This window comes from Carassius gibelio, chromosome A23 (genome assembly GCF_023724105.1).
Source record: "Carassius gibelio isolate Cgi1373 ecotype wild population from Czech Republic chromosome A23, carGib1.2-hapl.c, whole genome shotgun sequence".
NCBI lineage: Eukaryota > Metazoa > Chordata > Actinopteri > Cypriniformes > Cyprinidae > Carassius > Carassius gibelio.
In genome coordinates, this window is record NC_068393.1 from 12,626,999 (window position 1) to 12,653,820 (window position 26,822).

Here is a 26,822-nt window from a genome sequence, read left to right on the forward strand (position 1 = left end):
TGACCGGCAATTACTCCCACAGCAACACAGCCTGGAGATACGCAAAGAATGTAGGTCTAAGGCTTTGGCATATATAGTAATAATATTTAAGAGAGAGAAAAAAATAGTTTTGAGCAATTTTTTATCATGGATTTCCTATGGACACACACACACACACACACACACACAAATAAATATAATGTATTTATTTATGTTTTGACTGAATAAATCAGTCACAAACTATTTAGATTCGTTTTTTTCATGTGAGTTTACTTGACTGATGAATCAGATAACCTATGCAGTTCTTTCGTTATAACACGTTTCAAAAATCACATTTGAGGTTTGACTGTGTAATTTATGTTGAAGAAGAAAACATGAAACTATTTTCATGTCAGTTTACCACATTTTTTTTTTTTTTTTGCTCATAAATCAAAAACCGCTATTCTAAAAACCCATCTGACATTCCCAAGGTAAACATGGTGGTTTCCACATTGGTTTACAAACTGAAGTCATGACTAAACAGCTCTTTTATTGGATCATGATGCAAATATGCAACAAAACAGCCACAGTATTTCTTTATTATCTATTGTTATGATTTTATTCATTGTTTAAACCAAATTTGGTTTACAGTTACACAAAACATGACAAAAACTACATGATCCAACTTAGTGATTTTGCATCTAGTTTAAGCATTTTTTTTTAGTTGCCCTTGTGGTTCTCTTGATTAGTATATGGTATGATACTGTATGACACATAAGAGTGGTCAGAATGTATCATGGTGATGGTCTTTAGTTACAGAGAACTCACACTTTAATAAAGGTCTTGTTTCCTTTCATCGAACCACAAACTAGGTGTGGGGCTTCAGTTACCACACCCAAAGCCTTCACACATCAGTGTAGAAGAGCTGCACGGACTCATATAATGCACAGCATCAGCTTTTACTCTCAAGTAGAATGAGTTTTCACATGCCATTGTGTCTTGGCCTTGCACAGGTCCTGTGCAGGTTGCACATGCATATGCTTGTGCACATGTATATGTGTGGTTTAAAGGCATGTGTGCACTGTCTGGTAGGGTACATGGCGTAATTTCAATGCTCAAAAATGTGAGAAGAAAAAGAAAATGAAGAAGAGTGAGGCTCATGACTCATGAAGTAAAAGAGGAATATAAAACGTTAGGAAAGGGGGAACTAAATGGTATGAAAAAGGGCTGGGTCGGATGTTACTTATTACATCCCACTTTAAAATAAGATATTAACCAGCTTAATGTGGTTTACTAGTTTTAGATGGTTTAAACCTGACTCTCAACCCGACCAAGCTGATTTAGTAGATCGGCCAGCTGAAAAGTGACATCAAAACAAACCAACTGAACTTTTTTTTAATATATATATATATCATTGTTTGTGTTCATTTGATGATCTTGGATAATTTTCCATTCATCTGTGTGGAAAAGTCATAGTCTAATCCCTTCAGGGAATGTAGGCTAATGATTTCCCCAGTGATAGATTCAGGCAAATGGATAGTTATTTATCTCAATCCAAAAAAAAATATACCAAAAAAAAAAAAAAAAGACTAAGAAAATTCTAGCCCATTCTTCTTATGATTAGTACCTCAGGTGCAATGGGAAATGTTCCTGGTCCCAGTTGACCTAATAGGGAGTCACTGCAGTGTTGACAGTACCGGGCTAATATGGTCGTACTTCCTGGTTCTAGTGAGAACTAGCTGCAGCATTTCGGACCAGCTGGAGTTTGTTTATTAAACGCACAGAGCAACCACCCAATAAAGCATTACAATAATCTAACCTTGAAATCATGAACGCATGAACTAACGTTTCTGCATTTGACATTAAGAGCATAGGTCGTAATTTAGATGTTTTACACATGCTAGAAATAGAATTATCAAAGGATTTATCAAATAGCACACTTACACTCTTTAAACAAATGTGTTAAAAACAACACAACGTGTTCTGAGTGTGCTCAGTGTCACTTTACTTAACACATTAATGTGATGTTTTTGGTACGTGTCTTAACTGACAAGTGTTACTGAGCAATTCTTTTTACGTTTTCAAATAAAAGATAATAGTCTTTTCAAAATTTACATACTTTTATTGTGAAGAACCATTGAAGTACATAATGTTAACATGAAAATAATTATAATACTACAGTAAGTATTATTTTAAGTCAGGATTTAAAGAGACAGCACTGCTTTTAAAGTGAAACTTTTTGCAGTCAGTGACTGATGTAAGGTTAAATCAAATAACAAAAGAAAAAGAGAAATAATTTGACTGCTCTGCTTGCTGATTAACTTTTGTAGCTTGAATAAATTTTAATCAATATAGAATATGCATGCAATTTAGAGTTTACATTAAGATGTGTGCTGTTTATGGAGGCTATCTCTAACACCAAGCATTTCTATCATGACTCTGTTGATATTCTCCTTGATTCCTTCAACTCAAAAATTAAGAATGTTATTGATGATATTGCTCCAATAATAGTCAGTAAGAAAACAGACATAAATCAGTTTGGAGAAGATCAACAGCAGTTCAGACTATGAAGAGAAAATGCAGAAAAGCTGAGCGGATGTGGCGGAAGATGAAACTTGAAATTCACTATAGCATCTAAAGACAGACTTCATGGTTTTAATATGAAACTAGCCACAGCTAGACAGAATTTCTTCTCAAATCTTATAAACAGTAACTTAAACAACACTCGTACTCTTTTTGCCACTGTTGAGAGACTGACAACCCCCCCCCCCAAGTCGGATTCCCAGTGAAATGCTCTTAGACAGCAAATGTAATGAGTAAGCTTCATTCTTCTCTGAGAAGATAATCAATATCAGGAAGGCGATTAGCACATACTCAAGTAAATGCAGAAGTCAGATTTAGCCGCAATATCAAAAAGATACTATGTCTATTTATGAAGAAATTTATAGCAACATTTTGGAAGAAATAGTGCAGCACCTAAAATCATCAACCTGCTATATTGACACAATACCCACATCTTTTTTCAAAAACTGTTAAGAAGCAGATCTCTTAGAAGTGAACGCCTCACTTCTTTCTGGGACATTTCCAAACTCCCTGAAAACTGCAGTTGTTAAGCCCCTTCTGAAAAAGAGCAATCTTGATTTTTCTGGAACAACCAGTGACTACCAGGAACAGTCTGGTTGACCACCAAGTACCGATTGGTGACAGCTGGAGAGACAGTGGACAGCCCGGAAAGACGGCACTGGGGCAGTGAGGGGTAGCATCCAAGGCTGCACCTTCTGAGAAGAAGGAACCCACAAAGCTACGAATCGACCTACAGGAGATATACCCCTAGAGATTCCCGAGAGGGGTGGGCGGAAGAGAATCCCACAGGACAGATCAAAGGATGACGATATATGGCAATGAAAACATGACGACGACAACGGAATGCAAATGTGGCAAGATATGCAAGAACCGACATGGCCTGCGGATCCACCAGGCCAAGAAGAAGTGTATACAGAAGGAGGTAGAGTCACAGCGCACAGGAACTACGCCTGGTGAGACGCAGGAGGAGACAGGCCCGGAGACACCCCACAGTGCCGGAGCCCCACAGTGCCTGGAGGTGATGCAACCATCCGGATGCACACAGGACATCAGAACATCGTCGGGTGAAGTGGCCCCAAGCTAGCAAGGAGAAGGAGTGGTGTCAGTTTGACGAAGGTGCAGATACCATCTTGGAGGCAACTTCCAATGGGAGAGCTTGAGGAGAAGCGAGCAGCGAAGCCCCCCATACCATGAACAACAGAGCAAGTAAAATCCATCAGCTCAGGCAGGAGCTGAAGACCTTGAGGTAGCAGTTCAAGGTTGCAAGCGAAGAGGAGAGGGGACTGCTTGCGGAGCTACGCAGCATAATCCGCAAAAAGCTGATGACTTTGAGGAGAGCGGAGGGGCATAGGAGGAGGAAGGAGAGGTCCAGGAGGAGAGCTGCCTTTCCAGCGAAACCATTTGGATTTACGAAACAGCTGCTAGGACAGAAGCGCAGCGGCCAACTCACCTGCTCCAAAGCCGAGGTTGACCACCACCTCAAGCAATCCTACAGTGATGAGTACAGAGAGCAAGACCAAGGGCCCTGCAGGTTCTTGATCAATCCACCTGCACCAGCACTGGACTTTGACGGGAAAGAGCCGGTTGGAAGGAGATCCAGGAGGTGGTTAGAAGGGCAAGGGCAAACTCCGCTCCAGGGCCCAGTGGAGTACCTTACAAGGTTTATAAGAACTGTCCAAGACTACTCCACAGACTCTGGAAGATCCTGAAGGTGATTTGGAGGAGGGGAAGGGTAGCAGACCAGTGGAGACAGGCAGAGGGGGTTTGGATCCCGAAGGAGGAGAAGTCTCAGAAAATTGATCAGTTCCGGACCATCTCACTGCTAAGTGTTGAAGGAAAGATCTTCTTCAGCCTCATTTCCAGGCGACTGACAGACTACCTCCTGAAGAATTCCTATATCGATACATCAGTCCAGAAGGGAGGAACCCCAGGGGTACCTGGATGTCTGGAGCATACAGGCGTGGTCACTCAGCTTATCAGGGAAGCCAGAGAGAACAAGGGGGACCTGGCTGTGCTGTGGCTGGACCTCGCAAATGCCTATGGATCCATACCCCATAAACTGGTCGAAGAGGCACTGAACCAGCATCACACCCCGAAGAATTTCAGAGACCTCATCCTGGACTACTATGCCAACTTCCATCTGAGAGTCTCCTCCGGAACAACAACCTCAGACTGGCACAAGCTTGAGAAGGGGATCATCACTGGCTGTACAATCTCAGTCATCCTTTTTGCACACAGAAATGCAGTGTAGGGGGCCCCTCTCTAAGTCTGGAGTTAGACAGCCACCCATCCGAGCCTTCATAGATGACCTGACAGTGACCACAACATCTGTCCCAGGCTGCAGGTGGATCCTAAACAGCCTTCAGGAGCTGATGTCCTGGGCTCGCATGAACTTCAAGCCGGCAAAGTCAAGGTCCCTCGTGCTGAAGAAAGGGAAGGTTACTGAAAAGTTCCACTTCTCACTTGGCACCACCAAGATACCATCACTGACAGAGGAACCTGTGAAGAGCCTGGGGAAGGTGTTCAATTGCAGCCTGCGAGACGCAGCTTCCACAAAAGCGACCAACCAAGACCTGGAGACCTGGCTGGCCGTGGTGGACAAGTCTGGCCTTCCTGGCAAGTTTAAGGCCTGGATTTACCAGCACGGTATCCTCCCTCGGATCCTATGGCCCCTCCTGGTGTATGAAGTCCCCATTTCAACGGTGGAAGGTTTTGAGATGAGGATCAGCAGGTTTCTGCGCAGGTGGCTGGGACTGCCTCGAAGCCTGAGCAGCATCGCTCTATATGGGCAGAACAACAAGCTGAAGCTTCCCATGAGCAGCCTGAGCGAGGAGTTCATGGTGACGCGGTCCAGGGAGGTCCTACAGTATCGGGATTCCAGTGATCCAAAGGTTGCCCAGGCTGGGATTGAGGTCAGGACAGGGCGGAAGTGGAGGGCTACCGTGGCAGTGGATGACGCAAGGCTACGGCAAAAGGTGTTGGTGGGCTCAGTGGCACAGGGGAGAGCTGGCCTGGGCAGCAGAAGAACTCCTCGCTATGACAAGGCAGAAGGGAAAGAGAGGAGGTCTCTGATTCTGGAGGAGGTGTGTGCAGGAGTTGAGGAGAAGCGAGCTTGCAAGATGGCTGGGATGCGGCAACAGGACGCCTGGACAAGATGGGAGCAAACAGTGGAGAGCAAAGTCACATGGACTGAGCTTTGGAAGGCTGAACCATACAGGATAACATTCCTGATCCAGGCGGTCTATGACGTGTTGCCAAGTCCATCCAACCTCTTCTCCTGGGGAAAGGTTGAGACACCAGCATGCCCCCTCTGCCAGAAGAGAGGAACGTTGGAACACATCCTGAGCTGCTGTCCAAAAGCCCTGGGTGAAGGGCGTTACCGCTGGCGGCATGACCAGGTCCTAAAAGCCGTAGCGGATTCTATCTGCAGTGGAATTAGCCACAGCAAGAGCCTCCGCCCAGTGAAGACCACAGCTTTTGTCAGAGCTGGGGAGAAGTCAACACCAGCTGCCCGGGGCACCTCCTCTGGCCTGTTGGCAATGGCGCGTGACTGGCAGCTGTCAGTTGATCTGGGCAAGCAGCTGAAGTTCACTGAGGCAGTTGCCATAACAACATTAAGGCCAGACATTGTGCTTACCTCAGAGGCCTTCAAGCAGGTAATTCTCTTGGAGCTCACAGTGCCTTGGGAAGACCGTATGGAGGAGGCCAATGAAAGAAAGAGGGCAAAGTACTCCCAGCTTGTGGAGGATTGCCGGAGCAATGGGTGGCGGGCAATATGTCAACATATCGAAGTGGGATGTCGAGGGTTTGTGGGCCAATCCCTTTGCAGGGCCTACAAAATGCTTGGCATCACAGGGGTGAGCAAGCGAAGGGCCATCAAGTTGGCCACTGATGCTGCAGAAGTAGCATCAAGGTGGCTGTGGATCAGGAGAGGAGAGGCATGGCGTGTAGGGTAGTAGCGCTACCCGGACATAAGCTGGGACCTGATCACCCCGGCTGGGTCGCCTAGGGGAGGGGGTCTGATTGTTGAAAGACCCGAAACCCCCCGTGATCCTAGGTTACATCACTGATGATATGTCCAGGTGCACCAGACGGTGTATCTAAAATGTGATAACACCATTTTGAGCAATTATAGACCAATATCAAATCTTCCTTTTATAGACAAAATTATAAAAAAGGTAGTTTTTAATCAGCTGAACAAATACTCAAATGGATACCTGGACCATTTTCAATCTGGTTTTTGAATGCATCACAGCACAGAGACAGCCCTAATTAAGATAATAAATGATATTTGCTTAAATTCTGACTCTGGCAAAATATCAGTGCTGGGATTGCTAGATCTTAGTGCTGCGTTTGACACTGTCGATCATAACATACTTCTAGAGAGACTGGAAAACTGGGTCGGGCTTTCTGGGATGGTACTCAAATGGTTCAGGTCATACTTAGAAGGGAGAGGCTATTATGAGAGTCTAAGTAGACGTCCATGACATGTGGAGATCCACAAGGCTCAATTCTTGCACCGCTCTTGTTTAGCCTGTATATGCTCCCACTAAGTCAAATAATGAGAAAGAACCAAATTGCCCATCACAGCTATGCTGATGATACCCAGATTTACCTAGCCTTATTTCAAAATGACTACAGCCCCATTGACTAACTCTGCCAATCCATTGATGAAATTAATAGTTGGATTTGCCATATTTTTCTTCAGTTAAACAAGGAAAAAACTGAAGTCATTGCATTTGGAAAAAAAGATTAAGTTTTCAAGGTGAATGCATACCTTGACTCTAGTGGACAAACAACAAAAAATCAAGTCAGGAGACAGACCTTAGTTTCAGTAGTCATGTCAAAGCAGTAACTAAATCAGCATATAATCATTTAAAAAACATTGCAAGAATTAGATGTTTTGTTTCCAGCCAAGACTTGGAGAAACTTGTTCATGTCTTTATCACTAGCGGGGAGGACTATTGTAATGGTCTCCCCACTGGCCTTCACAAAAAGACCATTAGACAGCTGCAGCTCATTCAGAACACTGCTGCCAGGATTCTGGCTAGAACCAAAAAATCTGAGCATATCACACCAGTCCTCAGGTCTTTACACTGGTTTCCAGTTACATTTAGGATTGATTTTAAAGTACTTGTAGTGAGTTCGTAGGAGGAAAGGAAGAGGCCAAGGGGTCGGATGGACTGCTGACAAGGTATTTAATAAATCAAAAATAATCGTTACAAATACCAATGGTGACTTTTATTCTGACACTAGCAGACTCTGTCGGCAAACGCTTCTGGTTAACTCCTTCCGGTGGTCAGCAGTCCGTCTCTCTCTAAACTGCTTCTGTCTCTCCTGGCATTTTATACTCTCTCCACGCCAATTACTGAAACATGAGACAGGTGTTGATCGTTTCCGCCAAAACCACTCACTTACCGTTTGTCTCCTGATTTTCTCTCCCGCTGCAGACTTCGCTAAACCACGCCGCTCCCGCCACAGACCCATACTCCGGCCGGGGGAACAATCCGGCCTGCAGCCCCCCACCCCCCCATTTCTGGAGAGGAAGTCGGCCACAGCCATCTGAACACCCAGCCTGTGGATCACCTTGAACTTAAAAGGCTGTAGAGCCAGATACCAACAAGTGATCTTTGCGTTGGTATCCTTCATGCAGTGGAGCCACTGCAGCGGAGTGTGGTCTGAACAGAGGCACTCTTTTTCTATAGTGCTGTACTTAGCCTCTCTCTTTGAGAGCTTCTGGCTAATGTACAGCACTGGCCGTTCCTCCCCCTCCTGCTCCTGCGACAGGACTGCACCCAGCCCCCTGTCCGACGCATCCATCTGCAACAGAAAAGGGGGAGAAAAATCAGGAGAGTGTAACAACGGCCCGACACACAAGGCAGCCTTAACCTGGGTAAAGGCCTGCTGACATGGCTCTGTCCACTGGACCGTATCTGGAACCTCCTTTTTAGTTAGGTCAGTCAAAGGACTGGTGAGGTCCGAATAATTAGGAATAAATCGTCTATAATATCCCACCAGTCCCAATAACTGCCTTACCTCCTTTTTGGTCTTGGGATACGGACAGGTCGCAATAGCGGCTGTCTTGGCAATTTGGGGACGCACCTGTCCATGCCCCAAGTGTAGAACCCTATCCATGCGGTGCAGAAAGGTTTCCTGTGCTTCGAACAATCCAAATGGAAGGGTAACAAATTGATGTAATCCAAACGGCGTCGTGAAAGCTGTCTTTTCTTTGGATAATGGAGACAAGGGGATCTGCCAATAACCCTTCGTTAAGTCCAATGTCGAATAAAAATGAGCCGAGCCTAGCCAATCAAGCAACTCGTCAACCCGCGGCATTGGATACGCGTCAAATTTCAACACAGCATTCACCTTGCGGTAATCCACACAGAACCGGACCACTCACTTTTTCATAATCCTAATAAATCATAAACCATCTCCCACACAAGTAGTTCCAGGTTTCTCACTACTATGACAATATAGTCTGTGAAAGTCCATTTGTGATGCTCTCTGCCCAATTAGCATATACACAGCCCAGAGTGAGAAGCTGCGGTCTGCCATTACTGTTCTCTTGCTGTAGCTGCTGGAGATACAATGCCAGTGTCAAAGAGCCATTATAAGTGTTGTGTGTTGGGATGCACCAATGAACACCGGAGTCTCCATAGAGCACTAAGGACACGGTGATTCACTTTCATTTTCGAAAGGAAATGTCTCATTTTTTTTTTTGAAAAGTCCTATAAATTTTTGCTAACATTTTACACTGGACAAACACTAATAACAGAGCATTTTGGCTTATACCCTAGAAGTGGCTATTTCAACAAGCTATAAAAAATTATCTGTAGGGTATTTTGAAATAAAACATCATATACACACCCTGGGAACATCAGAGAACAATTTAAAATATTATATAAATGCATTTTATGGCACCTATAAATAGTTAGCTACTAGTCAAAACAGACCTCTAAGAAATAGTGAAAGTATTACTATAAATTGTAGCAACACCTCCCCCTTTACCTTTTTAAAGTTTACAAGTTTATAACAGTAAGCCTGGGGGAGGTGGGGGGGTTAGACTCATTTAAATGAGGTTAGACTCATTTAAACTTATGTGATCATCTGGTCTGGTTTTAGCCAGGTTTCTGTCAAACAGAGTACCTCTAGGTAATAATCTGTGATCATGTTATTTACAAAAAGTGCTTTCATAGAAAGGGATCTAATATTCATTAAGCCCAGCTTTATGATTTATTTATCTGTATTATATCTGTTTTTTGTTTAACATCAACTAAATTGTTACCCTTAAAAGTGTCATATGATGCGACTCAAAGTTTTCCTTTCTCTTTGGACTGGAAAAGCTGTCGGTCTTCCAAAAGAGGACATGACTAGAAATCAGTTGATACATTGTATTTACAACAATATTCCAGAACAGTTCAACCCGAATATTCAGATCTGCAACGCATTTTATGAAGGACGATTTAGAAAGGCTGGGCATAGAGGAGTAATAATAATGTACATTATGTGGAAAACAATGTGTTTTAACCTTAAACAGCATAAACACGTTGCATTACAGCAAACAGACAAAATAATGTTATTTTTAGCAACGTCAAATGACCCCTTTAAATTTGCTTGGACGTTTTTTTGTATTTGCTAGTTCAGGGAACAAACACAGCCTATAGTATAACATATTGGTGAAGGAGTCTCTATGTGCTGTGACGTGACGTGAGGTTTAGCCTGTCTGTCTGCTTCCTGACATAGACCCCAGTTTGTCAAGTTACTGAGATATGTCTCAAAGGAAAAAAAAGGTTTTGATAGTTTTAACATATAATCATCATCGACCCCCGTAAGGCCGTATTTATTATTAATATTGTTATGAATATCACATATTATATTAAATAACATTTAAAATATTCAATATTATAATATTTATTTAACATATAATTAATGAAAAAAAAAATTATATATTATAGCTTTGCGGGGCCTCATAGTTTACTGAACCCCTGCTTGAATGTAAAAGTGTAACAACTTGTACACAATTGATTTTTAAGACCAGGGACGTGGAAATAATTGTAAACTTTTTATTTATTTATATAATATACATATATATTATATATTTTTTCCCCAATACTTCTTATTTTAGTTTTTCCATTTCTGTAGAAAGACAAAATAGGTTTCATGATGGCACTGAGAAACATGATGAGCTGGCATACTGCACCACAGCATCACCTTAAACAGGAAGTGAAAATATATCCGTTGCTATGGGGATGACGACTATTTTGTAAATAACAAAAGCCAGAAAAGCCCGCTGCTAGAGTATGACACATCATAACTTTCTGTCTGCTGTCCTGCCGAAATCACCAAAGACGGAAGAATTCCATAAATTCCCCTCTCGTTCAGCATCTCTAGTCTACTGATGTGTTGAGGACTGCTTAACTTAAACCTGTGCCGACATGTGAACTACCAAAGTCATGAGATCATGTGATGTCATCTCGGGTCACCTAAAAGCACATGTCATAACGGGTGTATGAAGGGGCCCTGTCTTCAGGTTTCATGTTTTTAGTTCAACCTGGATGGCGGTGAAAAACTTCTACAGTATAAGTCACCATGCTGTGCTTGAAATAAACAAAAAAGGCAGTGAATAGTGGAAAAAACATACAATAAATGTTAGGGCTGCTTTAAGTAAACCTTTTATTTTTGTTAAAATCTTACTGCCATACTTGTTGGTTGTAATGGAAATGACCTTACAACTGAAGAACCATTGTAATTTGTGTAAGTATAGTCATAATTATTATAGTGTAGTAAAATATTATAGTGAATTTCGTTAACTGAAAGATGGACTTAAATTGGAAGTCGGGATCAAGGGGTAAAACAAAACAAATAAAGAGTGAATGAATGAATGTGCAAATTAAAGTGAAGGAGGAAAATCCTTCACAATATAATACACAAATTATGTGTGAACTACAAATTTATAGAACATGTAAATTGTGATTTGCAGATGTGTATATGTGTCATGGGAGGTTAATCTTAACTAAAAGAAAGAATCTAAGCATCGAAAAAGACAGTGGGAACAGGCATTAATCTCCTTTGTTACCTGGCCCATGGTGTTCGGAATTGAAATTGTGAAATTCAAACAGCTGTGCCAAGTGTTACTGCTCATTTCACAATGATTTGACACGTAACAGGCATGTCTATTCTGCACTGTCTTGCAGTCAATGTTCCCTTTGTAAATTAGCTGTACTGTTTAATGAGGACACAGCATAATTCTGCATGATGCATCTATTGATTTTTTTAACACAACATCCATCTGCTTTGCGATCAGACAGATAATTCACAGCCCTGAAGGATGAACTGTCTGGATTCTTATTTAGACAGTTTCATTTTCAGTCTAGTTTCTAAAGTGCAGATTCCCACTCTCATATACACGCATAGGCTACTCAGTCAAGCAGAGCCTGCTGATGGTGGTGGTGGGGGGTGGGGGTTGTTATACAGTCTGAGCTGCACATGTAGTGGACATGATAAACAAACACTGCCGTCACTGCCGTCACTTTCACTCAAAAGTGACATCATTATTTATCTGCCTAAAAACATCTGCTTGTTCAGTCCAGAGTTTCATCCAGTGTGATGTTATGAACATATTTGTGAATTATGTCAGAATTATGATATGCAAAATATGCATACAACATATCATCAATTATTCATTTCACAGTTGAGCACAACAGCATAATTTCTCATATCCCTATCATATCCTTATTTATTTTGTACTTATTTAAAGATATATTTGAAAAATAATAATACGTAATAATAAGTAATAATATATATATATATTATAGTATTATAATATATAATATAATATATATATATATATATTGTTGGAGCTATTTTGCACTTTGTTTATTTTAGGCTTAAGTTATAGTCTAATTTATTTCTTTTATTTTCTTGCTAAAAGTTAACTTGCTTTATTTTGCATTTATGCTTATTTGTTTGTTTGTTTACATTGTCGTTTATTGGTCAGGTGGTGCTATGTTAATTTGCATAAATAGGTCAAGGTGGGAGGAACCAGGAGGGCTGCGAGGGCATATGGTTTTTTACCACAGCATGAGAGAAGCAGCAGGAAATGTCTGTGAGCTTGCTTATATGTGTAAATAAACCTCAGCGAACTCATATTTTGCTATGGACATAGCTTATTTTGGTACCTCTAACCATGCGTAAAGCCTAACCCATGACGTAGCCTCAGTAGCCATTTGAGAAGTTTGGTATTATTAGTTTTGTTTAAGTTTATGGACAAATAGCCACTATATATATTTATATATATATATATTACTTATGTGTTCATATGTAGAATTTATTTATATTTATTATAATTATTAAAATAATTATTATTGCTCACATACTCAAAAAACACAAATCCTAGATAGTGTGAGAATGAGAGATTCGTCACTGATAGCTGCTATGTTCTGGACCTCCTCCACATTCCTCCTCCCCAAATAAGGACAGGGTTACTGACACACACTCTCTCTCTCTCTGCCCTTTTCTTGCTTGTTCTTCTTCTCTTTCTCTGTCTCACATATGAGGACATAATGTTCAACAAACAATAGCTGATGCACAAGCATTTAAAATAGATCATGGCTTTTATGTATCGTGGCTTTTAAGCTTTTATTTGTCTATGTATATTTGTGCAGATGATTGTGTGTTGATGCTGGTTCAGATTAGGGGAGCGTGTGTACAAGTGAAGCAGCACAGGGAGGATATTTTTGTTATTCCTCTGAGGCTCAGCATGATTTGATGAAGCAGTGAATATGGATGGGGGTCTTGAGGGTAACATTAGCTTTGCAGCGCCTCATAGTTTACTGAACCCCTGCCTGAATGTAAAAGTGTAACATCTTGTACACAATTCATTTTTAAGACCAGGGAGGTGGAAATAATTGTAAACTTTTTTTCCAACGTAACATAAATTATTAAAAGATTCATTATTATATATCTTGATTTTTTTTTTTTTCGTATTACAAAAGTATACAATCCAACAGCACGGAGACATTTCATTGTTTGTACCACTTAGTGGAGGGTATTTTAATTTTTTTTTACATCCAGGTACTTTTTGCCTACTATTTTATGAATACTGTGAATTCGGACATACTACTCTGTTCCCATACTGAATTTAGCCTAATATAGTAAGGAAGTTTGCGATATCAGTTTCAGCCACTGATTTTTAAAGTGTTTAAAAACGAAACAAACACCTGTCTTTATGAGTGAATCATTGAATCATTCAGTCATTCAGATACACTCAGGAACGAAACACCAATGTGCGTTGCTTAGAGACGCTAAAGTTGAATATATTTTGCCTATTTTCCCTATTTTGGAACCTCTATTTTTGTTGGTTTGTTTATTGCAAATATTACTAAATAATCTTACTTCTTTGTATAATGAAGAAGATATACAGGAGAAATATTACACTAACAATCATAATGTTGGTCTGAATATCATCTTTATATGATTCGACCAACAAGAGTTAGATATCTTCCCCAAATAAAAAAAGTAAAACAAAAATTCTACATTTGTCAGCCTATCCCATTTTACCTAAACTACTTACTTTTAATATCCTTACAATTTTAATTTCATATTTAACACATTTGCATGTTCACAGTTCAGCTGGTTTAATAATGGTCACAATGCATGCAAATAAATAAAATCTTTTAGTAAGTGTTTTATTTGGTTATTTGACTTTTTATTTCTTTTTTTATGTTATGATTTAATAATTCACAAAACCAGTTTGGGGAACTCTGTTTTAGATCATTAAACTGTATTATGTTCTGCTTCCCGAGATTAGGTTTTCTGATGTCAGTATCAAATTTACATCCTTTACAAGCCAGTTTCAAGAAAGAATTCGTTTCCACCAGCCGTAACATATCACTATGTACTGTAAGCATCCATGGTATGTCCAGATGAAGTAAACTTTGTACAATGCTACCACTGAGTAGGTATGAGAGTGTACCAAACCACATTCCTCATCTGTTCAGCAATCATCAGACCTCCTTCCTCACTGCAGCTCTGAAGGCCAGGCGAGCTTCACTCTGCAGGGGATCATCATTCTTTATTTTAGTGCAAACAAGTGATGTAACCTGCAGTCCACCAAAAGCGATGTTTCTACAGTCTTTACACAGCAGCATGATTTTAGGGTTGTTCGAGGCATGGCTGAAATAATCCATGCACAGAGGCTTTCTTGATGGAGCGTTGTTTAGTTCTCTGTGAGAGCAGATTTCTCTCTCTGTCTCTCTCTCACTCTCCTTGTCTCTCTTACCTCCACAAACACAGCTTACCATATATGGCTGTGTTTGTGGAGAGTAAAAGGGTAAGTGTGTGTCTCTGCGCTCAGTTGTGCAACTTTGCACCATCATGTCCCAGCACAAATGAGTGTTTGGGTATAAATTGTCATTCAAACAACTCTTAAATTAAAAAGAAACAAGAATAATTTTTTTGGAAAAGTATTGAAAGAAAATTGCTAAGAGATTATTTGGCTATGATTCAGAGTTTACTTAGTAGGCTTAAAGACATCATGAATCATGTTAGCCAGCGATGAAGAGAATAACATAATGTCTCATGAAGATATCACAATGTAAGACGAAAACCATTTCATGCAACCTTGCTTTCAGTGACTCTAGTTAACCGAATATGAACTACTATTTACCAACTACTGGCAGCACGTTGTTTTATATGTGCACGTTTGCAATACGAAATGCGCTAGAAGGCAGGGTGTGACGTAATGTGTAATTTGTCAAGCTTGCTTGCCTGTGCCTGTATCCCACAATGTTCTTAATATGGTCAGACTTCCCATTTGGAATGAATCAGAGAGTGAGAGAGAAAATAAAGAGAGAACATTAGGAAGAAAAGTGAATGTCTCAGACATCATGACCGCAGCTCTGCAGGTTACTGTGTCACGCTGACCCTTGTACAGTCAAACCTCCTGAGCATGTCTCAGCATCTTCCTTGAAAGCAACACAAACAGACGGCTGTAAGCTAGGAATAAATTATCACGTGCAGATGATGTTCATTGACTGTCGTTGTCTCGATCCCCCAAAACATTTAATGTCTGTTTTCACTTCACTGGGCCTCATTTTGCACACTACAAAGATTTCACACACAGCGTTCACTGCCAAAATGTCACATTTCCGCACCTCAGGAGTAAATATTCACTGTGAGTTTGTTTACTTTTCCTTCTTCCCACAACACTTTTGGATGAATGTAAGCAGACTGGAAATGAAATACTTGGCTGAAGCCAAATCCCTGTAATTATGGATTTGTTGCCTATTCTCAAACAATATTACAAATTGAACGTCCTTCAATTATGTATCTTACATGTTATGATAACATAAAAAAGAGGAACATTTTATTTAAATAAAGGCAGGGCCTGGCTCCACCCTTCATTGCTCAAGTATTTTATATTACTATTTTAATTTGTACAAATAACATATTACTCTTTGTATCTAACATGATTATGTTGGTTGCCAGTTAAATGTGGTGCAAACAGTATCTACCCTATTAACGTTAATCGAATTGTGTTTGAATAAATCTACCCTAATTAAATTGACAACTGTATTGTAAAAAGCATAGTTATGAATGTGTCAGTCAGCTCAAACACAATTGGGAAAAGCAAATGTAAAATAAATGTATAATCATGTTTGAATTTTGACTACAATGCATTAATGTCTTTAGTGAAATTGTTGTAGTAATGCACACATTGTTCATTTGAAATTATTATGTATATATGTATAGCTCATCAAAATGGAAAATGTGGGCTCTTTCTAAGATATTATAATCAATATGATTAAACATGGATGATTTCATATGCACAATTCTTTCTGCAAATGAGAATTTCTGTTATCTGATCTTATGAATTTACAGTGCTAATTGTTCAGTTATCTCTTTAAGTGCACATAATTTTGGCACTTCCATCATCAGCTGATTCTGTTCTCCAAGAAAGCAGCATTAATTAAATGAAAGCTAATCTCAGTCCAATCTCATCATAAGGATAGAGAGACAAAAGTGGGCATGTGTTACAGTAAAATATTCATAGACAGTGTAGGCCACACAGTAAAAATGCAATAGTTGAGTTAAAAATCAACAACTTAATATTAGTCCTCACTAACTTGTTTAACTAATTGTTCCTGTGGCTCAGTGGTAGAGCATTGTGTTAATAGCGCAAAAGGTTGTGGGTTTGATTCCCAGGGAATATGTATGCACGGTAAGTCGCTTTGGATGAAAGCGTCTGGTAAATGTATTTGAATTGGCTCATTAACTGAATGAGCAATTCTACCACTCATTTCCCCTTTGTCTGTCTGTAATCATATAAGCCTGTTTTCTGCAAAGTTGGACTAATCTGATCGTATATAGCTCAACTTCATCCAGCATGCACACAACTGTCCCAAAGTTTGGGGTCAGTAATTGTTACTTCTATGGAGCAAGGTTGCATTAAATTGATCAAAAGTGACAGTTACTATCTGTAAGTGATTTCTGAATGATCATGTGACCCTGAATACTAGTGTAATGACTGCTAAAATGTATCTGTGAATCACAGATATCTTGTTTAATTGAAATATTTCACAATATTACTGTTTTTACAGTATTTTATTATTAAATAAATGCAATGTGAGAATAAGAGACTTCTTTTAAAAACATTTTTTTTAAAAAATCATACCAACAAAAGTTTAGAACAGTAATGTAGATATTAATCAAAAAAAGTTATGTTTATTTAATCCTTCATATATTATATTATTCATTGTGTCATTTAAACTGATACTGGCTACTCAAAAATAAAAACACCATAGCTTCCATATAAATATACTTATTGAGAAGTTACCAGTTGGTGGTTGGAGGGAATGATGGAGTTGAAACGGAATGGCTCCTTGCTGCCAAAAACAGGACCAGGAACAAGTTAATTGACCAATTCTCTGAATTTTTTTTTTTTTTAGATACCCCAGGGAAGGACAATGTGCTCCAAACACCACATCTGCTCCCCTCCCAGAGTCACCATCAGGCAGTGGTTATACCGAAAGTTGCATGCTTGAGGACGTAAAAAAAAAAAAAAGAGATGATTATTCATTCATGAGAATCATCGAGAAGCTACAAGCCTCGTTATTTATATTGTCATGCTACCAAATCCGTATGACCCATTTTGTTTTTTTAATGAGGTGTGGCGGAATGAGACGGATATGAAGGGTGTGACTTTTTGTAAGTTTTTTTTTAAATTAGTTTTTTTCTATGGATCACCTTTATTACAGTGCTCACTGGTCACACTTCTTTCTAGTGGATGGTGAAGATCAAAGATAACAAAACTGTTTATTATAAGGTTTACTTAGCCATGCAATGCAATGTTCTGGTTGTTCTCTCTCTCTCTGTGTGTGTGTGTACTTCAACCACCTGTGTGATCAGAGTGACTGATCATACAGAGTCAACTAGAAGGCCGTTCTGTTTTCTGTGATGTGCAGTGAAGAATAAAGCCGCAGTATAAAGCACTGGAGCTGACGACACCCAGCCATTTCTAGAGCTTTCAGCTCTGACTCACTCTACTGTAATATCCTCTCAAACAGTAACAGATGGTACAGACTCTTTCACTGCCTTCAGACATGTTTGTATGTTTGTGGGTGTTGGTGTGTATAGTGTGTCTTTAAACATGTAAATGTTGTACGTAAGATGACTTTCCCCACACTATTTAACTCCACTTTGATGCAGATGTGTTTTTCGCTTGACAATGAAGAAGGACAACACAACACTGTCCTGTAATGCTGAAAACCTTGAGATGAAGACATCCTCTTATCTTTACCTTGTGAAGACGACACAACATAAGATTAAACAGTAGCATAAAATGTCAAAATGAAATGCAAAATACATGTGACTGACTTTGATATAATTGACTAATGATATAATTACAATAGAGCATGTCAAGGGGTGGGATATATAAAGGGAGCAAATGAACATTCAGTTTTAAAACAGGATAAATAGGCAAGCGAAAAGATCTGAGTGAATTTGACAAAGGCCAAATAGTGATGGCTAGAATCAGTTCTGTGGTCATCTGTGAATATGACAGACAGTTGCGGAGGTTATCAGTGGAGAGACAGTGAGGTGTTGCCTCTATTACAGTAACAGCTCTAGCTAAATATTTTAAAACATTGCTCCCTTTCTTCCCAACTTCATCCTCTTTATCGCCTGCTCACAAATTCACTGGCTTCCATGCCCCAGCACCTTATAAATGAACATGTGAACCCTTACTTCAAGTGGCCTCCGTGTTTACTTACGTATGACAATTTGTTACATGCCATCTTGTTATCGTGGATGTGGGTCAGTTCAGGACCACATAACAATCTGATATTGACCACATTTAGAAAAAAAAGATAACATGAACAACCAAACAAAAAAATCATATCTGAGCAATAAATCAGAATTAGAGCTCTAATGCTTGCAGTGTTAACGTGGTATAAATCGGACCTATGTCTTTTGGAAGAATTGTCTTGTTTGGATTACGATACAGAGTGTCCCCTGTATGATATGACTTGAACCTCTTAGCACAGTCCTTGAAGGCCATCAACATCACAAAGACAAAGAAAAGGAAAACACAAGAGTCATTTGTTTTGATTGGATGTCTCAATTCATGTACTGATTCAGTTTGATGGGATCTCTGTAGTATTTTACTGGGTGTGGTTGAGCTGAATGTATGAGATGCAATTTTACCATATTATGAAAAAATGTAGTTAATTTGGACAGGATTATGATAACCAAGTCCGAATATACCTGACCTCCTCCTGGAAAAAAGAAAGGTATTGGTTTGTTTTGGCCTTCATTTTGCTTCTGATTGTGTTAGAGTGGTGGTGAATCAGAGGTCAGTTATCATCCTTGTTTTTCAGCTAATACAGTTCGGTCAAAAACAGGACTCTCTGCCCTCCAATGATTGTATCCATCCTTCCACAGAGCCACACATGCCTGTGAAAAACATGTCGTATCTGTCACTACAGCTTCCTGTGTTAAAGAATTACACCCAGAAACGGATGGGTCACAACAGTCCCCTCTCTCTCAATCTTTCTGTCCTTCTTTTCTCTCAATAGTGTGACACTTCATTAAAGACATACTTGCTTTTTTAGCTTGGCACGTTCTTGATAAACATTATTGCCTCATTAAACTTACTACTATTTTGTCGGCGTATTTCATAAAACATTATTAGGTGAATGTTCAGTGAATTTAAACTGTTCAAAATGTTGCTCTGGCTTCTGTTTAACATGTAAAAGTGATGTATGTTGCTTAAGGTGCAAGTCTCACTTTGAATAAAAAAATGTTCTGCCTCATTCTTTTTGTCTAAACTTATCTTTGAGAATAAATTGCTCTCTTTTTCTAAACCAGTAAAACAAAATAGGAATGCAGACAAAGAATTCTTGGGATTACAAAGGGAAAAAGCAGTTTTCTCTCCCTACATTTCTCTTTTTTTCCCTTTTTCTTTGCTCTTGCTTGATCTCTTTGCCTGCTACTGTACTAATTCTGTGTTTACTGTCAATAAAACTGAGCATAATATTTTATTAGCCCATATATAGGCCCGATTTCTAGAAATGACAACATTTTTCCAGTCTTCACAGTCTTCTGAAGGAGATTGCCTCCTTGTGTATAGCGAACATATGTTTTGTTGTGAATTGTGATATAGTGTTTGTGTGACTTCTTTATTTTATCTCAAATTCAGAGATTTAGGACTCAAGCAACTAGACATAAACTAAGTAAACAAAGTAAACTCAACTAAGAGATTCTGCATAAGTTTCTCAATTTAAATGTATATGTGTTTCTCAATTTATATGTGTTCCAATATTGCATTTACCTTGACAAATAAAACACACAGAAGCAGGTCTTCACACAATTTTTTTATAAATAAATAAATTGGTAATGCTTGTTTAACCTACCTGGGATGTTTTGTTAGTCTGAAGCATCTGAGGAATGGAAGATTTTGGACTATTCCCTCTTAGATTCCCGGTCTTGATGACATCTTTTCTTTGCATGTGGCTATTTTCATTTACTCTCCAGTGATATCTTTCTGCCTTTCTATTGTTGACAGAAGATCTCTGCCTGTCTTGTCTTGATCTAGTTGACTTGATCACACTCTAGGGAATGTGGGCAAGAAAAAACATAAGACAAATTATGAAATTTCCTCCAACACCAATATGTATTGGTGCTGGGTTAAAAAAAAACACAAATACAATGTATACAAAGTATAAAGGATATGTTAAGCATGTTAGATTAAACGCCAACATGTTTAAGAAACTTACTGTTCTTGATTGTGCCAGTAGGAAATATCAGTTTACATTTGCAAACATTCATTATGCCATGTATGTGTTTCTGTATACAAGAGATTGGAAGGGGAATAAAAAATACCTGCGTCAAATCCCATATGGTTCAAATGTTACCTTGATTCAGACTGGATTTAGTTAAAGGTTTGGTGAAGGCAATATGATGTCATCCCACCCCAGGGTTCTTTGATATATTAGGCAGTTACAGGCAGTCCCTTCTCTTTCCCTCTAAGGAATGAAGTACTGGGAATGTTTGCAGTCAAAGATAGTTACCCAAGGGAGAGTGGCTGTCTACGCCAGGTTTTATTGGTACCAAGAGGGTTATGGAGTCACATAGACAGGTCCATACTGGGCCATTAAAACATCTAGCTGAAATAGAGTAATGTATTAAAAACAGCAAACTCTTGAGTCTTTAATTATTAAAAAACGTGACATACTTATAGTCTCGCCTCTCTTCAGCAGCCAATCATTTTTTATCAAATGAGAAATCTGTCCCAAAAGTAGGTGAAATAATATTCTTAGACTATTTGGCTTCACTATAATAGTGAGAACATCTCTTACACAATGGCTTTTAGTGGTGATGACCGTAATCTGACCCCTAAAATGTACACAAAAATGTATAAGATTTAAATCAGAATGGGCTGATTTATGAGTTTCGGACCATTTCAAGTTGGTTTTTGAAGTGGTTTACCTTTTTTGTGAAGAATTTTCCAAAATGTGGCCCTCCAAAATACTCGCACGATAAATTATCTCACCAGGATATAGACCCTCATGACACATTTACACTCTGCAGTATAAAGGCTGGATAAAATCCAGTGTGTCCTGAGAGAGAGAGAGAGAGAGAGAGAGAGAGAGAGAGAAAACTTGTTCTGTGCCTTTTTAATGTGACATATGCCAGAGTGTTTTAGTCAATAAGAAGTTTTATTTATTTATTTTTTTTCACTGAGACAATGGTTCAAAATGAAATGCATATTATTACCTCTGGACTTGTAACATAACAGCTGGTGTTAAACAGCCAGCCGAAGCTCTTTGTTAAGCAGCAGCAGCAGCAGTAGTGTTCAGGCATCAGGCAGATAGAGCAGATACAGGCGCTCTGAACAGGGTGACATCATACCTTCACAATCTGAAGGCGCGGCCGCCGGTATCACGTCAGCTCGAGACGAGTAACCCCCCTTTTTAATACTTTACCAATTAAGGTTCTCGCATTAAGACCAGAGAGGACAGAAGGAGGCAGAGACGACTAAGCAGTGTCACTAGTGTTTTTTTTCTCTAGTTCAACGAACAAGCTTCTCCTCCAGGGACGCTCGTCCGGTCCGGGAGGGTCTTACAGAGATTCTGTGGTACAGTTAAGTTCTCTCTCTGCTGCCTGTGCCACACGCAAACTCTGAAGGGATACAGGACCTGTAATTACTTCAAGACACGCAGCTAAATGTAAGTTATAAATCCTCTATTCAGTCCTGCGAGGCATGTTTTGTCTTGCATTCAGTGTTTTGAGCCTGGGCAGCTTACTTTTATTCCGGTTTGCGTCAAAATTGAGTTCACTTAGGGGTTAATTCTTAACAAAAATCGTTGACGCACACTTTCACCACCAAACTGTTTGTATTTTGCGTAAATGTTTCTTGTAACGTGATGGGTGTCGCGAGTCCAGCTCGGTGTCTTTCATTTACTGGGTACTTTTAAGTGCCCTGCAAAGGACATATGAGGGCGTATCTATATTGCAAAGAATCAGAAGACGGGAAAAAACCAAACAAATGATTGAAATTAAAAAATAATTTATTTTGAAGGCTTTGTTGGCTCTGTAAATGCAAATCCTAACATTACTATTTATTTAAAATTAATACTGAATGTCATTTACAAAAAGTGTATAAATCCGATGGACTTCATTTCAGAATTTCAGAATTTTTTGGGGGCATCATTCGTAATCTAATTAAAGCCCCCCTCACCAAATAAGGGAAAATATGGAAAGGTCCGCGCGCGCCCTTCATCCTTTAATGTGAGAGGTGCGCGCGCCCCCCCATGCTCGAGGAGAATCTTGCACGAAACATCGCGACCTCACCTGGATGACATTCGTAAGACAGTAAGACTCGTACTGCTGTACATAAAACATTATGTTTACAGTACAACACAAATGTTCTTCCTTTTTATGGGAGTACGGGGCTAGTTGTCACAGGAGCTATGTATCAGTAACTATGTTTTGAGTCAAAAGTCCAAATGGGTTTTCTCTAGCAGTTGTTTTGTATGTTGGTTTAAAACACATTTCAAAACCGTCTTAAATTGGGGTTATTTTGGTGAATTATTTCCTTTAAAATAAAATTACTGTATCACTAGGCTATATTTTTGCTGTGTTGGTTAAATAAATGAGCACAATAAAACCACACTGGCATACATTCAGATGAGTCAAATATGAATGAAAGCCTTTATTTGAAAGGCTGGATTGTGTCTGTGTAGAAAGAGATAAAAAAAAGGGTGAGGGTGGGGCAAGGTGTCAAATTTTTGTTTAAATTTTGCTGCTCCATTGTGACAACTCAGCCCATATAGTGTGATCCCAGCTTTTAGTCAGCCCGCTTGCAATGAAACGTATCTTTTTTCCAGGGCAACAGTGGTAGAAATGTTCTTTTTTTTTTTTTTTTGTATGCAAGACTTTAAGGTATGTGCTTAATTCACTGTCAAATGTAAACATACCCAGAGGAATATATTCACTGCAGTGAAAATGTGACAACTAGCCCCTGTCATTTGCAGAGTTATGATTATTTGTGTTTAAAATGATATAAAACATGACTTGCTGCTCATATTTTCTGTTTGGTTTCCATGTGCACAGGAGCATAGCAACCCCACATCCTGTTGACACAAGAGTAAAACACCTTTACAAAAATACCCATAGTGCCATTCTCCCCCTCAGTGGGTAATCTGTGTTTTTCACTAGTGCAGATGAGATGTACATCAGTCTTTGCAGCCAACAGTTAGTGTGTGGGCTAACCACACTTTTTCAGCTTGGCTGAATCATGGCATCACATGCCATCTTCATTTCACTATTTGACAAGTATCTGTCCTCAAATGAACCTAAAGTTATAATGATTATATAAATGATTACATAAATGTTAGTTGAACTCACTACATTGAGAGCATGTTTTGATGATATAAAAGTAATGAAATATATTAAACTACTAATTTATTATTATTATTAGGTTTCCTTTAGACAATTTCACTATTGTCTGTAGCTGCTAGTTACTGTAGTAGCTGTATCCCATGTTACACATCAAATAAAAAAAGAGAACCTGCTGATTCTGATGATTCGAGTTCTTTCGTTAACTGTTACTTAACTTTTACTATCAATAAGTGTCGAGTGTGGAGCTATGAGGTAGGAGTAACATAAAATCACCCTGTCGTACTTCATATTTCCTGCAGGTGGCGCCAAACTATAATATGGCTGCAATAATGGCTTGTTCTGAATGCCTGAATTGTTTGTTCTCATTTTTTTGTTTCTGAGCAACTGGCCTATTTACATTTAGACTGCATTGTAGCCATGATAATATCACATGGGATTTGAGAACAATAGGACATTGGTGATTTTACTGACTGGAAATAAAGCCAATGAGATATAAAGTTATGCGAGGACTCTGATAGTTATGAATGAAGTTCATGATTTTGGGTCTTATGTGATAAAGTTTAGGCTGTGCTTAATGACTAGTCCGAGCATTTCTTCTGCTCATCTTATGCTCTGCTAGAAATATCAAGTTTTCACAGAGCATAAATATGAACGATACAGAGAAGGAGAGCAAGGGTCTAACACATTATGTGGTTATGTAGATGTTTTATGATGGGGGGCGGGGGAATTGGAGGGGGGTCAGGGAGGTATCAGTGGCTCATTACATGAAGGGCATTCCACAGATTCTCCTGGAGAGACAAACTCTGAAAAAAGCTCTAAAGGGAAACATTCTTTTTGGACTGCGTCCTCACACTGTTTTGGTCCACTTGCCTTATTTAGTCAAATGTGGGATTAATGCAGTTCTAAATTGTTTTGTTTTGTGACTTTCTCCTACAAAATGGGTAAAAGGAGGATGGAGATCCTGCCAAGATTTTTTTGTATGCACACCTTGGGTATTCAAACACCTCTTTAAACATACAAACTTTCTTACTCATCTTTTGTGAATTTTTACTTAAGTTGTTTGGACACCATATCCAACAGCAGTTAATAATTTGATAATTGGTGGTACATGAACACATAAATATGGCACGGAACTTTGCTTAAATTTAGTCTGTGCTACATGTTGATAAATGCATAGTGAAACAATATTTTAATATTCATTTTTTAAACATATGACAATGTTTAAAAAAAATAGGCTATACATAATATAAATTAACATATTTTTAAATGCTGTGTAACATAAATTGTTTAATTGAAATGGGTTTCTCACGTCAGAGGAGGTAGGCTTTACTTTGAATACTGATTTTGAGCGATATTTCGTGTAATGTTTCTTAGTCAGTAGCCTACATGCCAAGCAGACGCATTAAACGTTGATAAATCGACTAAATGAATGACACAATGACATAATTTCATTCAGCAACATCTTAAAAACCTAAAGAGGTTTTACAGAACAAATACACGTTTAAAATATCCACGTACTTCTGCCATGTGTCGATGAGCAACACAAATGTAATTACATACGTGTTTATTTTAGCCTGATTTCTGTCAATTCTTTGTTTTCCCTTCTAGTCACATAACTTGGTAAAGAAGAGCACACGAATTGTACAATTCCACAAGACTCCACCCAAAAAGCGAGACAGCGAATTAGTGCAGGAGACCAGAGTCGATAAAAATGAGTCAACACACACGCCCCCACCAGTCGAGCGCCGCCGCCGCTCCCCTATCCAACGCTTCTCTCTCCCCGGACAAGGACGCAGACATGCCCGCTACAGAGAAAGATCTCGCCGAGGACGCGCCATGGAAGAAGATCCAGCAAAACACATTCACGCGTTGGTGCAACGAGCACCTGAAATGTGTCAATAAGCGCATAGCGAACCTGCAGACGGACCTGAGCGATGGGCTCCGGCTGATCGCGCTTCTGGAGGTGCTCAGCCAGAAGAAGATGTTCCGCAAGTACAACCAGCGCCCCACGTTCAGACAGATGCAGCTGGAGAACGTCTCTGTGGCTCTGGAGTTCCTCGACAGGGAAAACATCAAGCTGGTGTCTATAGGTATGTGTCCTTTCAGTTCTTATTTTAATCGTCGCACTTTATTACATCTAGTATAAAGTTATAATGCAGTGACTCTTTGGAGTTTAGCCCTCTGTTTGTGGCATCCATTATGATCCGAGTTGTGGGCAATAAACAGGGCATGACATTTTAGGCAGGCCCCGAAATAACGGGAAAGAATGATGGAAATGAAGTGTGGCCAAGGACTGTTTTGTGCACAGTTGTGGCATTGCTTCTCAAGTTGCACGTGCTTTGTGGACTTTTGAGAACTTGTGTCTCACACAGACTGAAAAGAAGATATTGCTTTAATCGCCTTTGCTGTTGAGAATCTGACAAAGAAGTGATGAACCTCAGTCGCTCCATTCAACTGTTGTAAGCTAAGTCCAGCCCCGAAATGTCGTAAAGCAGCAGTAGACATCGTGGCGAATAGTTTAGGGTGGTTTAACACTAGTTTGTGTGCTGAATGAGTCAGAACTCGACTAGTGCACTAAAATGTTTTTTTATATATATATATATATTGATGCAATAAGAGTGCTGAAAAGGGTGGAAAACTGCATTGTTTCTCTAGCTGGGAATGTTCACTTCCTCCGCTCTTATTTCAACGAAGTTTTGATTTTTTTTTTTTTTGTGTCAGTTTTTGATTTTTATTATTATTATAATTATCACGCGGTTCGGTGGTGGCACAAAGCGAGAACACGCCTTCCTCTCATGAGGAGCACCGCTGTCTTCATCTGAATTTAAGATTGTTGTTGTGGGTGTCAATGTTTTAACGGAGAGATTTAGAACATC

The 26,822-nt window shown here is 39.4% G+C and overlaps 1 protein-coding gene and 1 pseudogene across 4 annotated transcripts in view; both read left to right on the forward strand.

The window, feature by feature from the left end:
- The first annotated feature begins 3,402 nt into the window (after positions 1 to 3,402).
- On the forward strand, positions 3,403 to 6,540 carry LOC127944325 (uncharacterized; annotated as a pseudogene).
- Positions 6,541 to 21,971: 15,431 nt separating this feature from the next.
- LOC127945041 (filamin-A) overlaps positions 21,972 to 26,822 on the forward strand; it is a 44,694-nt gene continuing 39,843 nt past the window's right edge. For 3 of the 4 annotated variants that reach the window (XM_052541555.1, XM_052541554.1, XM_052541556.1), the window contains exons 1-2: positions 22,044 to 22,271; positions 25,555 to 26,036. In XM_052541555.1, the coding sequence (XP_052397515.1) occupies positions 25,658 to 26,036 (379 nt within the window). In that variant the 5' untranslated portion in view covers positions 22,044 to 22,271; positions 25,555 to 25,657. Of the gene's footprint in view, positions 22,272 to 25,554; positions 26,037 to 26,822 lie in introns of all 4 variants that reach the window. The other variant, XM_052541552.1, reaches the window with a different exon arrangement.